Source organism: Phanerochaete carnosa (assembly GCF_000300595.1).
Source record: "Phanerochaete carnosa HHB-10118-sp unplaced genomic scaffold PHACAscaffold_1, whole genome shotgun sequence".
Lineage (NCBI taxonomy): Eukaryota > Fungi > Basidiomycota > Agaricomycetes > Polyporales > Phanerochaetaceae > Phanerochaete > Phanerochaete carnosa.
The window spans coordinates 4,494,966-4,510,338 of NW_006767628.1; the positions used below are offsets into that span (position 1 = coordinate 4,494,966).

Below are 15,373 nucleotides of genomic sequence, written 5' to 3' on the forward strand. Positions count from 1 at the left end.
GGACGCATTATCCTTGCCATTTTCCTGTGTACTCGACACATTCATGACGTAGTACACCCACAAGACGCCCGTCAACCTCGCCCAGGCACAGACGGCAACCAACGACGAACAGCAACAGGCCCGCAAAAATAATAATAGCTCATGCGATAACTTAACTTACATCTTGTGAACAGTAGAATAGACAGCACGAAAGAAATGCGACACCGCACAGGCTGACATAGTTCTTGCTGCTGCCCTGGCCCGTGGGATACCGGCTCGCATGCTGCGCCTATGAGCACGTCATGACAAACACGCTTGCCGCGAATCGTTCGCTCTTTCTCACTGACGTTGACGACCACCAACGAGAGACCATCACCGAGTTCATTCAGCCATGTCATTTGTTAGGGCATCATTCAGGACGCGTGCGCTAGTACGTCTTGACTACGTTTCGTGAGAGCACGCTTTGACATCGCGTCCTAGCTCGCCAACGCGCGCCGCTTCAACTCGACTACCTCAACACCGCCACCTGCGCCGAAGAAGTCATCGAATCTGCCCTTGTTCCTCGCTGGTGCCGGTATGCATTCTGCTAGGGCAAGAGTTTAAGATATTCTAAGGGCTTTCCAGGTGTTGCTGGTCTCGCCGCCTACGTCTACCTCGACCGCAGCGGCAAGGAACAAGTTAAGGCCAAGGTGCACAAAGTGCAGGAAAAGAGTCCGCTGGACCCGGATAACTTCGTTGACTTCAAGCTCAAACGTGTTGAGCCTTACAACCACAATACTGCGACGTATGTAGGCACTGTTCCGCGCGAGCGCGTTTGAAGCTCACCGTTCGTCCAGGTACGTGTTTGAGCTTCCAGATGGCCAGTCTTCTCTCCTTCCCGTCGCTTCCTGTGTTATTGTCAAGTCCGCCAGCGACTCGCCTGCTCCCCTGATGGGCACGAATGACAAGCCCGTCGTTCGCCCATACACACCCGTCTCACCTTCTGAGCTCGAGGGCGAGCTGCACTTCCTCATCAAGCGCTACGAGTCTGGCAAGATGTCCAATCACATACACGGACTGAAGCCCGGTGAAAGCCTTGCTATCAAGGGTCCCATCCCGAAGATTCCCTATGAGAGTACGTCCCGAGTTGACTGCGGCACATGCAAACAGCTTAATCTCACGCGCTTTCTAGCCAACAAGTGGGATGAGGTGGGCATGATTGCTGGGGGCAGCGGAATGTACGTGCCACGTGCTTTTTCTCGCTATCATCATCTGACTTCGCGAGGCAGCACCCCAATGTACCAGATCCTGAACCACGCACTCTCGGACCCGAACAACAAGACTCGTTTCACTCTTATCCTCGCTAACATGACGCCCAACGACATCTTGCTGAAGGAGAAGTTCGACGAGCTGAAGGTCAAGCACCCTGAAACTTTCAACGTCGTTTACACTGTCGACAAGGCCGGGAGCGACTGGAAAAGTCCGATCGGCTACATCAACAAGACGCTTATTCAGCAGCACATTCCACCGGCATCTCTCGCGGAGAAGGTCAAGGTCATGGTGTGCGGCCCGCCGGGACAAGTGGAGAGTGTATGTGGCAAGAAGGACGGCATGAAGCAGGGTGCAGTCGGTGGTATCCTCAAGGAGCTTGGGTACGCTGAGGATCAGGTACGGCACATGATGCTGCAAGTATGGTCAGGCATTGATGAACTGACGACTCCTGTAGGTCTTCAAGTTCTAGACAGAGTTGACACCTGCGATGTGGTAATTGATGCTCAAATATATCATAATACAAGTGACAAGCGCCACCGTCTGATTCAAAGTGCCTCAGAGAGGCAGCCCTGCATGCCCGGACGTTCCGGAAATATTGGGTGCGCCCGTTTCTTATAATCTCCGCCTTCCTGACTGATTCGAAAGTTCTACTCGCCAGAAACAGCGCAGCCGACCGGTTCAAACGTGCCTTCGAACCCATTTATGATTGAAGCCGGCGTGTCCAACGCAGACTGATGAATTATCCCCACACTTGACTCTCTCAATATTAATTAGGAGACGAGTAGGTCCCGAAAGGGCTTGAGCCTGTTGAGAAGTGCATATAAGTGGTACCAACCCCATCCTCATCACAAAACCCCAGAACGTCTCTGAGTCCAGTGTCAGTATGAAATCCCTTTGGACTTCCCTTCTCACTGCTGTCACGTTTGCAGTCTCAGCATCTGCTGATTGCTCGTCGCTCGGTAGCGGAGCAAGCGACTCTTTCCCCGGTACCTTCCAGATCTCTGCGTACGACGCCTCTACTGGGACGACTACCCCGCTCCATCTGCTCGTCTTCATGACCGTTCCCGAGACGTCATTTCACGTACTCTCCGTGAGTATTTGTCCAGAAATCATGTAACTTTCGGTACTCATCGGACACCCGCCCAGACCGCGAGCAGCCCAAGCATCGCTTGGCAGGGCCTCGCCATGAGTAATGGTGTCATTGAGGCAATCCCTCCCGAGTACTATGGTGCAGCTGGGTCCATCGGCGCTGCCTATGTGAACCCAGAATATCCAGTTCCAACCGCTGGTCCTTTCCCTATGTGGTCCAATTCCTTCGTCCAGAACGAACTTTACTGCGCGATTGTGAGTCTGAAGCATGTCTGGATAGCATACGTGGGATACGAGCTGAAGTATTGCTGTAGCCGAACGCCGACGGGACTGCGGCCCTCGCATTGAACGGGTACGAGAGCCTCTTCTCGCTCTGCACAGCCTACATGTCGCAGACTACGCCGGAGGCCCCGGTGGTCCTGTATAATGCGAGCGCGAGCGCTTACGGAGACGGATACGAGACGTACGATGGTTCCAGTTGCAAACCTATCACCCTTCTGCTAGAGCCACAGGCATTGTCGTGACGGGTCTAGAGCAGATTGACTCGCAAGTTGCAAAACAAATGGAATGGGTGTGCTGTCTTATCTGGGAGTCGCAGTGCGCCGGAGTGTGAGCGGTCTGATGTGCTCGAACGGCTGCTCGGACTTCCGGAGGGATCTGCGTTTTTGACAGTATATCCCCGAGGAAAGGGTTGCCGTCGCGCGTATCTATCATCCTCAATCATTCAACTGTGCGTCCCTGCAGGGCATGAGATGCTTCGTGATCCCACTCACCGTGCGCCCGGCTTTCAGAGAACATTTGAGACAGGTCCTCGTTATGAGCGACGGTTCGATTGCAGAGATAGGCTGGTATTGCCGGCTGGTATTGTTTAAACGCACTGGTAGCAGTCTGTCCTGTGTATTACACTTCTGTCGATAGCTGACTGAACTTAAGGGTTAGACATCTAGTGACCATTCAGGAGAGCCGCCTAAAGAAGCGTCAGAAACGCACGCACAGGTACCCCCGCTGGATCCGACATGTCCAGCTGGACATACGTCAAATCAGCCCTCGAACACAGCTGAAGATGTCCACACGGTTCTCATGAGAACCTGTAAAGCCGCCTTGGCCCGCGTCGGTCGAGAATCCCCCCTCGGAGACAGCTGACCGTGCATAAAACCACAAGTGCCACGGCCGTTAACCTCAGAACTCTGCAGCTTCCCCAGCCAACAATATGTGTTCCATGTGGTGTTCTCTGCTCACCGCGGCTGCACTGTCCGCCTCTGCGTACGCTGTCTCGTGCTCGACGCTTGGAACGAGCGCGAGCGACTCTTTCCCCGGCCAATTTACCTTCTCGTTGGACTCCGCAACGGAGACAACGACCGCCCTCCACCTCGTCGCCTTCCTCACCGTCCCTGGCACTACTTATCATGCTCTCTCTGTATGTAGCGCATATTTCCTGCTTCCTTGGCATCTAATGTATGCCCGCTTAGACTGGCACAGCTCCGGCCGTCTTGTTCCACAATTTTACGATGACAGGCGGTCTCATCACCGCCGTGTCTCCCACTCCTGACGAGCTATCGCCTGCACAATCGCTCGGCGCTGCGCTCCTCGACAGTACGGACTTCGCCAAGCCCAACCAACCCACGGGCTTCCTCATGTGGATTAACACCCTCGCCCCTCCATCCGAGATATACTGCGCTATCGTAAGCCATCTCCTCTCTCCCCAGGACGTATGAAAGTGCTCACTCGTGTCGTAGCCGAGGGGCGACGGCACCGCGGTCCTCGCGTTGGACGGGCGCACGGACTTGTTTGCACTCTGCCAGTCCGACTTGTCCTCGACCGCGTCGAACGTCCAGGCCGTCGTGTACAACGCAACGCTGAACGAGTTTAGAGAGGGACAGCTGACGTACAACGGGAACACGTGCGAGCCCATCACGCTCCTTGCTGTTCCCCTGTAGAGCTATACGATAGCGGCTGGTCACGGAGCAGACTAATCTGGGGCATCTGATGTCTATCGAAAGACGAGTAGTGTTTTGCAGTGAGCTGCGACTCGGACGCATGAATCATGTCTCCGAACGGATGCTTTGTATGCCATTTGGAAGGCATGTTTAATGATCTGTGGTGTAAAAATAACGCGAATAATGCCTAGCAAAATTCCAGCCCAGCCTGAGTCAAATTTAGGGTTCACTAGGTCGTTTGGTCTGTCCTCTTAGTGCTCCGAGTCTACTATGCCCGCCACGTAAAGTTGTGTGACAGATTATATAACAGAACGTAATAGACAGCAGCTTATGTGTAATCGCACAAAGTATTCTGTAGCACATGCCATTTCTCTTTCTTATTTCGTCTCGATATGCCGCTTTGCGAAGCTTGAGCCGACAGTTTATGTGACGACTTCGGATGTGATCAGGCGCCACAAAGGGTAGAAGCCCCTCAGGCTAGAGTCCGAGACCCCATTCTGGACATGCTAAGTACTGTAACTCCTCACCGGTTACTCCAATATTCTACCTACTAGCTCTGGTTCCTCTGAGTCATGACTGGTGACAGCATCGTGGTTCAAGAAATCTACGATGGCCCGGGTATTATCATCTATTCTCCTGGGGAAGACAATGACTATCAGGTCGGCCTATATCTGCGCGGACCACGAGGTCCTCTTAGAGTGCGTCGAGCAAATGATGCCTCGCTCTGAATAATAATTCTGTGTATATTTGTGGCGTGCAACAATATTGCATTTGGTGGTACCAATAAATATGAGATCTGCGCGAGAAAGGAGTGAAGAAATTACAATATATCAGCGTACGGGCCTTAGACTCCGCACGTCGCGCGCGTGCTGAAAGCCGCCGACACGCCCGTCTGCGTCGTCTGTGTCGTCTGTGCGCCGGGAGACGGTGGTATTGAAGACTGGGAGTCGTGGCCGCGGTACGACGGCGGCGCGACGTTGATGCTTCGATCGTCGTCGATGAAGATCACGGACGATGTCAGCGGCGAGAGCACACGGCCCGTCGTGCTTGGCGACCCGTGCTCACCCGGGCGATTCGGGACGACCGGCATCTTCAGCGGGGGCTGGAACCCCGCGTGCTCAAATGTCTGCGTCGGAGACGCCATCGTGAATGGCTCAACGTGCCACCCGGATCCGGGTGACTTGGGCACCTCGTCATAGTTGTTGATACTCGGCGCCGTCGGGACAGCGTTGAAGGTCCGCCTGTGGTATCTGCGGAGAAACAGCGCGCCAAGGATGGCAAACACTACGACGGCAGCGCCGCCGATTGTTCCGCCGATGATTGCCTTGACGTCTAGCGACGACTTGTTTGAGTCACTCGCTCGAGGAGAGAACCCGATTGACTGTGTCCCGTTACGAGGGACGTTGAAGATTCTGCGTGGAACGGTTTCAGCGCCGTCGCTGAAGATATGACAAGGGCAAAACTCACAGATATACCGTGGAGAGGAACCGAGATCCAAACATGTATTGCGCCTGCTGAGGATCAGTCCAAGCCTCGATGCCACTGACGCATTGACCGTTGCTCATGGTGACGATCAGGCTAGATTGGTCTAGTACGAAGGTTTGCGAGCCCACGACAAGACCAAATGTGAACTGGGTATTGCATGGTAGCGTGTATGCCATGGATAGATTTCCTAGAGTCGAGATTCCTTGCTGTAGCTGAGCACCTGGGATAGCCGCATCTGGCATGGTTTGTGGATAATCAGGAACGCAGCGCATATGTCGTTCATTGTCAGTACTTACGAATCACGGCCGCCTGATCCTGCGGCACATATATATCGGTGTACAGTGGATCGAGGTCCGCGACGATTTGTCCCTTTGAGGACAGCTGGTTTGTTTGCGTACTAGCGACCCAGCCATCTAGGACGACAGTCCAGTCCGACGGGGGTATGCTTCCATTGTTCGCCCCCGCTGAGAAGTCCGTAGTTACCCAGGACACCTGGTTCGAGTTGTAGTACTCTGGATCTGGCTGGAGCAAATGCAAAAGGCCTGCATCGCTGCCAGCAAGCACCCCAGATCCTGATAAAGGCGATCCCGCCACAACGCCACCGTCCGGCGCGGGCGCAATAGCAGGGCTTCCTACAGCCATGCCAAACGTAAAGTTCGCTGCTGTCGGCCAAATCTGGAAATGTTGGCCGATCACGGAGTCCTCGAATGTCGGCTTGTATTCGCCCGGCGTCGTCGGCATGTTCTGGCGGTTCGTGCCAAGACCGATGATACCGGAGACATCCTTGCCGAGTTCAACGTTGGCGGCGGCCTCCAGGACATTCTGAGCTATGTCTTTGACGAGAATGACTGCAGCAGGAGCGCAGGGATAAGAGGATTGAAAGACAACGTGGTACATGGTGCGTACTTGTCTGATTGCTGTACGTCCAAAACGAGTCGCTTTCGTCGCTGATTGCGCACGCCTCCTTGATGACGGAGGTATTCGCTGGCTCTCCAAAGACGGCAGTGCTTGCATCGCTATTCACAACCTGTGCAGTTACAGACTTCGTCGCGTTGTACCTATGAGAACGATTGGCTATGAGTCAACCTCTAGGGCTTATATTGAACCTACAATGGTGGCCCTCCCGCTTGCATAAGAGTTCCACCGTCACTAGCGACATAAGTCATGCCTGTCCCAGTCGAGAACGTAAATGTGAAGTTTTGACGCCCCGTCCCATTCGACTACATGCGGTCGTAAGTGTCGAATGTGGTGAAACGCGAGAAAGTAACGACCCACCATGCTCACGTCCATGACATATCGCCCCGCGGAATCAAAATACAGCGGTATTTCAACCGCCGCGGGTGCGTCCCAGCCGCTGCTTGCCGCGTACACAGCCGTTGTCGCGAAGAGGGAGGAAATGACGAGGAGCCGGCGCGATAAGGGTTTCGGGGACTTCATGGTGGCCAAGAGAGCACCCAGCTGAGGCGACACCGTGCCGTTATATATGTTTCGCCCAAGAAGGATTTCACCATAAGCGTGTCGGGAAGATGGCGCTCGTACGCGTACCTTTCAAAATCGAGACCCGACCCTATTGGCGGCTCCACCTGAACCAGAGGAGCCTCTGGCGAAAAGCGATGTTTGATACCAAAAGCACCAAGACTGGATCCGGTCGGAGCTGCCTTCATGGGAGAGTTGGAGAACAGCTCGTAAGAGGCTCTGCGTCTATCCAGGCACGTTCAAATGACCTGGCACACAGGAGGGTAGTCAGTGATAATGATGTCGTGTATACGCTCGCAGGCAAACAGGCTGGACGGTGACGCTCACTCTCTCGTTGGCACAGTGCAAACAGCGGAAGGTTCAACATTGCACTGACATTGCATGTTTCGATTCCCGTCATAATTAATCTCGGGAAGGGAGGAGCACCTACAATCACCGCCGCTTCTGATAAGGCGCTTGTGTCATCATTGTGATTGCCTAGAGTCGTTAGCATGATACACATAAGGACAGTATCGTGATGGTACATAACGTACGTGCATGTACTCGTCGGGATACCGCAAGAGTCGCTGACTGTGAAGCCTCCGAGAACATCTACCCGCGGTGTGCAAGGAGGACACTCTCATATTGAGATAGCAACGGGGCTCTTGCAAGACATGCTGAGCCACCCTCCAAAACGCCATCCATCGTGACGAGAGGCAAACCGGTGGTACGATCCACGACCCCAACCCGACGCCAGCCAGAGTATGAGCACTTCAGAGTAACCTGAGGATCGATGGTGGGGTGAGTCGCAGGGAAGAAGTTTATTCAGGAAGTACTACTCCCTGACAGGCTCTTCGCTCGCACGGTAGTGCCGCAGACCACAGCATTAATATTCTTAAGTAGATATACCTGCGGAGGTTTGGACAAATTCGAGCTATTACCCATATCAACTCACACTTGTGGATACGAGACTGTCGCAACAATGTGCTGCAGAGGAGGCCTAAGTGTAAGAGCCCAGTGATTCCAGCCCGAGAGAAAGTGGCACAGCGCGCTCACGTGAAAACCACGTGCCGTTCGCGCATCTTCAGGCTGACGCGTCGCGAGACGAAAAGAGCTTCAACAGTGACGTCAACAACTGCGACGTCTCCAACACATCGACTCTCATGACAGACATAAGAGGTGGCAGAATGGACGTCATCAGGCAATCGTCTGTTTCATCTGTTCCAGCCGCCCACCATGCAGTCGTCAGGAAATTCGCACTTCAAAACCACGAGCCTCTTCAATGTCGAGGGTTGGGTCGTCCTCGTCACCGGCGGCGCGACCGGCATTGGCCTCATGATTGCACAGGCTTTTGCCAACAATGGCGCCCGCGTGTACATCGTCGGTCGCCGTGAGGAGGCCCTCGAAAACGCCGTCAAGACGTGGGGAAAGAACCTCGAGCATCCTAAGGGCCAGCTCATCCCTATTAGCGCGGATATTACCGACAAAGACTCGATAGAAACACTCGTGAACGATATCGGTAACAAAGAGAAGAAGCTGGACGTCCTTGTGAACAATGCCGGTGTCAGTCTTGGCACAAGCTCGGTTGAGAAGGGGCAGGAAAGCGCGGAGGCTTTGAAAGTGGAGCTTTGGAAGGAAAAGTGGGAAGACTGGGAGACAATTTTCAAGACCAACGTCATAGGGTGGGTATATGCGCCCTTTTTATCTAGCCTGCACCCGTAACTCAAGTATTACTTCTCAGATACTTCTTCACTTCTGTTGCTTTTCTGCCGCTGCTTTCTGCCGCGAATCGCCCCGACCACACGCCATGTGTCATCAACGTTTCGTCCATCTCTGGCATTACGCGCACGACACAGCACCACTTCAACTATAACACCTCGAAGGCTGCCACCATCCAACTCAACAACCTGCTTGCGCAGGAATTCAGCCAGCCAGGTGTGAAGGTCCGCGTCAACTCAGTCGCGCCTGGTATTTTCCCGAGCCAGATGACGAGTAAGTATCTTGCGCAATTGTTCTCTGGTGTGTACTCACATACACCCTATGTAGCGGATAGCAAGGACGAACAGAACAAGTCGCAAATTCCTGCAGGCAACGATTATGGCGAGAAGAAAGGAATACCTGCTAGTCGTCCTGGCGCCGAAACGGACATGGCTCAGACTGCATTGTACATCGCCTGCAACCAGTATCTCTACGGCCAGGTGTGTGAAACTTTTTCGCCAACATTTCCGGTACTTATCAGATACCTTAGACCATCGCGGTGGACGGTGGATACCTCCTGAAACACCCATAAGTAATAAGCATCGCAACTACAGTCATTTGGAACGGTTGTGTAGTGACATAATGAATCCTGACTTGATGCAGCGTGTATGCACGAATGCTAGAATTCAAGCTCATCTACTCACATTTCTTACCCACCGAAAATGTTGAGAAATGGCACGCGACGACGGTAGGGAGGCCAGTTCATCTCCTCCACCCCTGCCGTCAACCCACAAACAGTGCATTGCACTGCGGCAGGTAGCTTAAGCTGACTGCGACTCGATATTCGGCACGATTCGGGGCCCACGCGAAAAGAAAGAGCTACAATACGCATGGCTGATAATCCAGATAAGGAAAGGATAAAGCCGATTTCGGTTCGGCGCCAACGCCTCACGCCTCCGGTACCGTACCGACGCGTCTGCTCTCGTCACTGATATGATGAGCATCTCCCTTCCAGCCTTACCCATGGATTCGTCCTACCACAAAAAGCGGTGTCGAGAAGAGTGCACGGGACCGGAGAGGCACAGCCAACTCTGGTTTGACGACGGCAACATCGTCCTGCTGGCAGACAACCTGGCGTTCAAGGTCCACCGCAGCCTGCTAGGCAGACACTCAATAGTGTTCAAGGATCTGTTCGAATTGTCTCAACCATCGGCATCCGTCGATGAGCAGATGGATGGCGTCCCGCTTGTGAAGCTTCATGATTCTCCTCACGAGCTTGCTGATCTTCTGGACGTGATATACAATGGCACGAGGTAGGCTTCTTCTGCCAAACAACACGGAACCACTACCGACATTGTTTTGCAGATTCTTCAGACGAGAGCCCGAGAAGCCTTCATACTATCTCATCCAGTCGCTTCTCCGTCTCGGATCGAAGTATGAAATTGAAGACCTGCGTGCCGAGGCCCTGCGCCACCTCGAACTCGCCCTCCCTGGAGACTCTCAACTTTGGGACAAGGCGAACAAGGAGCCGCCAATCAAATACGATGCCTTAGCCTTCATCTCGATGGCAAATCTCACAAGGGAGCTTGGTCTCAGCTCTCTGCATCTGCGCGCGCTGTACAAGTGCGCCCAACTCCCCACGCACCTCGTTGTCAACGGCATCAGCACCCCTCATGGGACGACGGAGCGCCTCTCGACCGAGGACGTGATCCTCTGCATGGATGCACGCTCGAAGCTGTCTGCCACCAAGCTGCAGATAATGGACGACATCGCGTGGGCGTGGCACGCGTACGCCTGCGATGCGCATGTGGTCAACTGCACGATCAATCGCAAGAACCTCGCGGCGCGCAGACACTCGAGCCTGTGGAAGTTCGACGCGGACCCCCTCCAGCCGCCGGACGAGTGGCTGGTTTGTGCCACTCAGGCGATAACGCAGACCCCGTTGTGCCAGCGGTGCGTGGATAAGCTCAAGACTTTCGTCGAGCAGCGGCGTATTCAGATCCTCTCCGACTTGGAGGGTTATTTCACGTATCATGTCGGTTGAGTGGCGAGCACGAGCACTTCTTTCTGTTGGATTCGCCTTTTATATTGGACTCATCCTGGATTTCAGTCTACCTTCGAGTTATAATGTATACAGCAGACTAGTGATTGGCGATCGAACTAGCCTACGGGACTACTAATTATTCGCTTTCAGTATCACTCTCAAAGCATGTGTCCAGCTGATTCGTTGAACAATGCAATTAGTTCATGCCCTGCATCGCGCCCTCCATGAGCCAGCTGAAGCTTTCGGCTCCAGGCTTTTCAGGCCCGTGCTCGCAGTGCATAAATCCAGAGTCTGAGAGGTGGGAGCTAGCTATAGTTGGTGTAATCGTCCGACATTTCAGTAGTTGTGAACGTTCTTAGTGATGTCATAAACTCAGTCACGGCTTGACTCTCGATGAGTTCCCCAGGCATGATATATTATAGGGGCCCGTTGCTCACGTTGAACTAAAGTACGTGTACACAGGCCTTTTGAACAGCTCGGTGCCGTGACAACACCATTGACATAGATTTCCTACCTCCCGGACCCGTCTGATCACCCAAGGTGGACGCCAGATCAATCCGAGATCCGAGTCCCACCAGCGTCTAGCCTTCCCCGCACTTCGTTAGGGCGTAAAACCATCTCAGGTCCGCCTTCCTCGCCCACATCTCTCCCCCCACCATGTTACAGCGTACAGCGACAGCTCGTCCTCTTCCACGACTCGCCGGCGGCGCTGCCGTTGCAGCCAGCCAGATCAATGGACGCGTTCACGGCCGCCATGCAAGTCCAGTGAGCATATATCGACGTAATGCCTCCGGTTTACGTTCGCTTTCCGCGGCGTCGATTGGCACCCAGAGACTGTTGAGACAGGATGTTCGGAGAGTCAAGGGACTTGCTACTGTCGCTTGTGCGCGGCTTCAAAACCCCTACCACTGCTGTTGACTGACCCTCTAGGACAAGACTCGCTTTCTATGCGGAATGCTCACTTTGACAAGATTTTGATAGCGAATCGGTGCGTATGTGTGCAAATATCTTCAGATTTACAAATACTGACGTCAGGAATGGAAGAGGAGAGATTGCATGTCGTGTCATTCGCACAGCGAGGAAACTCGGTATTAAGACAGTCGCGGTCTACTCTGATGTCGACGCGAACTCAATGCACGTCCAATTGGTACGGCCCACGATGCTTACTTTCTGTACGGACGATTTGCTGATTCTAAGGAAGTAGGCCGACGAAGCGTACTGCATTGGACCCGCACCTTCGGCTGAGAGTTATGTACGTTCCGAGCAAAATGGTACGCGTTTCGAAAGCCTCTGACGGAGGCTTTGTCTCGCAGCTCCGCATGGACAAGATTGTAGATGCCTGCAAACGCAGCGGCGCTCAGGTTAATCATTCTCTTTCTATCCCGCACCCTCTTCTGACGTGCAGTGTTCCAGGCAGTGCATCCCGGCTATGGTTTCCTGAGCGAGAATGCGAAGTTCGCAGAACTGCTTGCAAAGGAGGGTATCGTCTTCATCGGGCCTCCTGCTAGCGCCATTGTTAGCATGGGATCCAAGAGGTATGTGGTCCTATTGCAAGCGATGAATATCAGTCTCCTCAGCTAATATGCGTGCCCAGCGAGTCTAAGAAGATTATGGAGAATGCTGGCGTTCCCGTCGTTCCTGGATACCATGGCGAGAACCAAGACCCTGGTTTCTTACTTGAGCAGGCCAAGAATATTGGTACGTATCTTGTCTTCACATTCTCTGGTACATCTGCTAACCACCTTTCTACAGGATTCCCTGTCCTCATCAAGGCTGTTCATGGAGGAGGTGGCAAGGGAATGCGAACTGTTTTTTCAGCTGATGCCTTCCACTCAGCTCTCGAGTCCGCGCAGCGCGAGTCGCTGAAATCTTTCTCTTCGCCCGCGGTCCTCGTTGAGAAGTTCGTCACTACTCCTAGGCATGTCGAGGTACAAATATTTTCAGATGCGCACGGCAACACGGCCTGTCTCTGGGAGCGCGACTGCAGCGTACAACGCAGGAATCAGAAAATTATCGAGGAAGCACCTGCTCCCGGACTCAGCGAGGAAGTAAGGGGCAGGCTTGGTGAGAAAGCTGTGGAAGCTGCTCGCGCCGTCGGCTACAGAGGCGCTGGAACGGTTGAATTTATCTTCGACTGTGACAACGGAGAATTTTACTTCATGGAAATGTAGGTTGCCTCTCCATATATGTGCTACGAAGTTAAGTGACGCGATATGTGTAGGAACACCCGTCTTCAGGTCGAACATCCCGTCACGGAGATGATCACCGGATTGGATCTGGTGGAATGGCAACTCGAGGTAGCAGCTGGTAATCCGTTGCCCCTGAAGCAGTCCCAAATTCCGCTAGTTGGTCACGCTTTCGAGGCGCGCATATACGCAGAAAACCCTCGTAAAGACTTTCTACCTGACTCTGGCAATGTTGTACATCTTTCCACTCCGGAGCCTACGCATATCTTTGCACCTCCATTGCCAGCTGCAGAGCCTGCCGACGTCACTCTTGCGTCCACATCGTCGGAGGCGCTCTCTCGTTCGGTACATATTCCCTCACCGGCCATCTCCCCCAGCACGCGCCTCGAACAGGGCTTTACTGCTCCGGGCACGATCGGAGTGTTCTATGATCCAATGATTGCGAAGCTGGTGGTGCATGCTTCGACACGAAATGAGGCCTTGCGTGTCCTTCGTAAGGCATTGGAGGAGTACAGGGTCGTTGGTGTTAACACCAATGTTGAGTTTCTGAGAGCACTTGCAGGCCACGAAAGCTTTGAGAAAGGGGATGTGGAGACTGGGTTCATTAAGGTCTGTCGCTCTCCGTTACCAGCATACCACGAAACTGACAATAAGTTACGCTACAGAGACACTACGATAGTCTTTTCCCTGTAATCTCCGAGCCATCTTCGGAAGTGTTGGCTCAGGCAGCTCTCTTCATAGTCCTCCGTGACCATCCAGTTCCAACGCCAAGCGCGTTGAGCTCGCCATGGACAGCGCTCGCTTCTCGACGCTTTGGAGGGGACGTCTATGACCGGGCCATCACCTTCGAGAATGCTCAAGATGCTGCAGAGGGAGCAGAAGGCGAGGTCGAAGTGAAGGACTCGGAGCGGATCACCGTTCGCGTCAAGAGTCTCAGTGGTGGTCTCTTCGACGTCCGCGTCAAGACCACCCAAGGCGAGAAAGTATACAACGATGTCAGCGCGCAGCTGCTTTCACCCACTACCCTCTCGTCCACTCTTGACTCGAAGTCGCTTCGAACGACGATTGTGTCGCAGGCACCGCCGCCATCGTTGCCTGCTTCCCGAGCACCCAACGCAAACGAACGTCTGCACGTCTTCTCATCAGACGGCTCCTGTTCGGGTCTAAAGACCACGCTCGTCGTACCCTCGCCGAACTGGCTCATATCGCTGGGCTCGGATGTCCTGTCCGCATCATCTGGTGGGGCAACTATCAAGGCACCAATGCCGAGTGTTGTCGTCGAGGTGAAAGTTCAGGTCGGGCAAATGGTCGAGAAGGGCGACCCAGTCGTCGTTCTGGAGAGTATGAAGACGGAGACCGTGTTGAGGGCAAGGAAGAGCGGTGTTGTCAGAAGTGTCGGGTGCGCTAAGGGCGAGATGGTTCCTGAGGGCAAGGTCTTGGTTGATTTCGAGGAAGAGGCGAAGTAGGTGGAAGCCTGACTTCGACTCCTGAGCGTCATCGTGGATCATTGGAGGCTGAAGAGGCTGGATATTGTTTTGTATAATAGAGACCAAATGGACTGCTAGCGTTATCTAATGTTGGGCTTCGTCAAATGATTTGGGCCCGCTAGACCAACCGTGTTCCCAACGGGCGCCACGAGCCGCAGTTAGTACTTATGCAGCTGCTACGCGGTCTGCTCCTTCTATCAAGCCTACACATACCTCGGACCCTTTCGTCATTGCCCACCTGCCCTTCGCATCTTTTCTTATTGACACAGAAAGCCTCTGCGCTTGGATTCTGTCCATCGAGAACCATCATGTCTACCGATCCGCAAGACCAGCCCGGCACGTCCGAATGGCTCAGCAAACAACTCACCACTCTGCTTAACTCCCCCCACATCCACTTCACGCAGCCCAAAATCCCGGGCCTGCAGATTCGGATGGGTCCAGGGCCCATCGATCTGTTCAGCACGCGTTTCGCTAACATGTTCACGACAGACGTGTCAGGCGTGCTTGGCGGTCAGGAGGTGGACAGAGACGGTTTGAAGCAGGGGTTACTGGCCCTGCAGAAGAAGCTGAACAAAGATAGTGTGCAGAGTCAGGAGGCGCAGAGTGCTGAAGGATACCAGGCGAGCAGGACTTGGGAAAGTCCTTTGTGAGGACTTCGCTGACCATCTTGGCTTTGTAGACTGCGACCACGATGTTCTTCACGGCCAAGGATAGTGGCACTCAGATTGAGGTCTCTGCCTCTGCATCGTATGTTCTCTTCGA

General features: G+C 53.8%; 8 protein-coding genes across 8 annotated transcripts; 6 read left to right on the forward strand and 2 right to left on the reverse strand.

The window, feature by feature from the left end:
• The first annotated feature begins 354 nt into the window (after nucleotides 1-354).
• PHACADRAFT_248183 (uncharacterized protein) lies at nucleotides 355-1,758 on the forward strand. Its single transcript, XM_007390864.1, has 7 exons — nucleotides 355-409; nucleotides 460-553; nucleotides 604-763; nucleotides 816-1,093; nucleotides 1,151-1,196; nucleotides 1,248-1,626; nucleotides 1,685-1,758. The coding sequence occupies exons 1-7, from the start codon at nucleotides 371-373 to the stop codon at nucleotides 1,697-1,699; spliced, it is 1,011 nt and encodes a 336-aa protein (XP_007390926.1). The 5' UTR covers nucleotides 355-370; the 3' UTR covers nucleotides 1,700-1,758.
• Nucleotides 1,759-2,113: 355 nt separating this feature from the next.
• On the forward strand, nucleotides 2,114-3,001 carry PHACADRAFT_135249 (uncharacterized protein; the record flags this gene model as incomplete). Its single annotated transcript, XM_007390865.1, has 3 exons — nucleotides 2,114-2,320; nucleotides 2,377-2,574; nucleotides 2,634-3,001. The coding sequence occupies 3 exons, from the start codon at nucleotides 2,114-2,116 to the stop codon at nucleotides 2,841-2,843; spliced, it is 615 nt and encodes a 204-aa protein (XP_007390927.1). The 3' UTR covers nucleotides 2,844-3,001.
• Nucleotides 3,002-5,072: 2,071 nt separating this feature from the next.
• On the reverse strand, nucleotides 5,073-5,646 carry PHACADRAFT_248186 (uncharacterized protein). The gene has a single exon (XM_007390866.1). The coding sequence runs from the start codon at nucleotides 5,398-5,400 to the stop codon at nucleotides 5,101-5,103; it is 300 nt and encodes a 99-aa protein (XP_007390928.1). The 5' UTR covers nucleotides 5,401-5,646; the 3' UTR covers nucleotides 5,073-5,100.
• A 72-nt stretch (nucleotides 5,647-5,718) lies between these two features.
• Nucleotides 5,719-5,997, reverse strand: PHACADRAFT_248187 (uncharacterized protein; the record flags this gene model as incomplete). Its single annotated transcript, XM_007390867.1, has 1 exon — nucleotides 5,719-5,997. Exon 1 carries the CDS (start codon nucleotides 5,981-5,983, stop codon nucleotides 5,720-5,722), a length of 264 nt encoding a protein of 87 aa, XP_007390929.1. The 5' UTR covers nucleotides 5,984-5,997.
• A 2,382-nt stretch (nucleotides 5,998-8,379) lies between these two features.
• On the forward strand, nucleotides 8,380-9,495 carry PHACADRAFT_112207 (uncharacterized protein). The gene is made up of 4 exons (XM_007390868.1): nucleotides 8,380-8,878; nucleotides 8,938-9,188; nucleotides 9,243-9,394; nucleotides 9,445-9,495. The coding sequence occupies exons 1-4, from the start codon at nucleotides 8,433-8,435 to the stop codon at nucleotides 9,484-9,486; spliced, it is 891 nt and encodes a 296-aa protein (XP_007390930.1). The 5' UTR covers nucleotides 8,380-8,432; the 3' UTR covers nucleotides 9,487-9,495.
• Nucleotides 9,496-9,869: 374 nt separating this feature from the next.
• Nucleotides 9,870-10,212, forward strand: PHACADRAFT_248191 (uncharacterized protein; the record flags this gene model as incomplete). Its single annotated transcript, XM_007390869.1, has 1 exon — nucleotides 9,870-10,212. The coding sequence occupies exon 1, from the start codon at nucleotides 9,918-9,920 to the stop codon at nucleotides 10,209-10,211; it is 294 nt and encodes a 97-aa protein (XP_007390931.1). The 5' UTR covers nucleotides 9,870-9,917.
• A 1,673-nt stretch (nucleotides 10,213-11,885) lies between these two features.
• PHACADRAFT_156780 (uncharacterized protein) lies at nucleotides 11,886-14,590 on the forward strand (the record flags this gene model as incomplete). The annotated part of the gene is made up of 10 exons (XM_007390870.1): nucleotides 11,886-11,926; nucleotides 11,983-12,085; nucleotides 12,143-12,190; nucleotides 12,252-12,299; nucleotides 12,352-12,473; nucleotides 12,533-12,636; nucleotides 12,691-13,105; nucleotides 13,160-13,417; nucleotides 13,502-13,733; nucleotides 13,790-14,590. 10 exons carry the CDS (start codon nucleotides 11,886-11,888, stop codon nucleotides 14,588-14,590), a joined length of 2,172 nt encoding a protein of 723 aa, XP_007390932.1.
• A 173-nt stretch (nucleotides 14,591-14,763) lies between these two features.
• Nucleotides 14,764-15,369, forward strand: PHACADRAFT_248193 (uncharacterized protein). Its single transcript, XM_007390871.1, has one exon. The coding sequence runs from the start codon at nucleotides 14,920-14,922 to the stop codon at nucleotides 15,259-15,261; it is 342 nt and encodes a 113-aa protein (XP_007390933.1). The 5' UTR covers nucleotides 14,764-14,919; the 3' UTR covers nucleotides 15,262-15,369.
• Nucleotides 15,370-15,373: the final 4 nt, after the last annotated feature.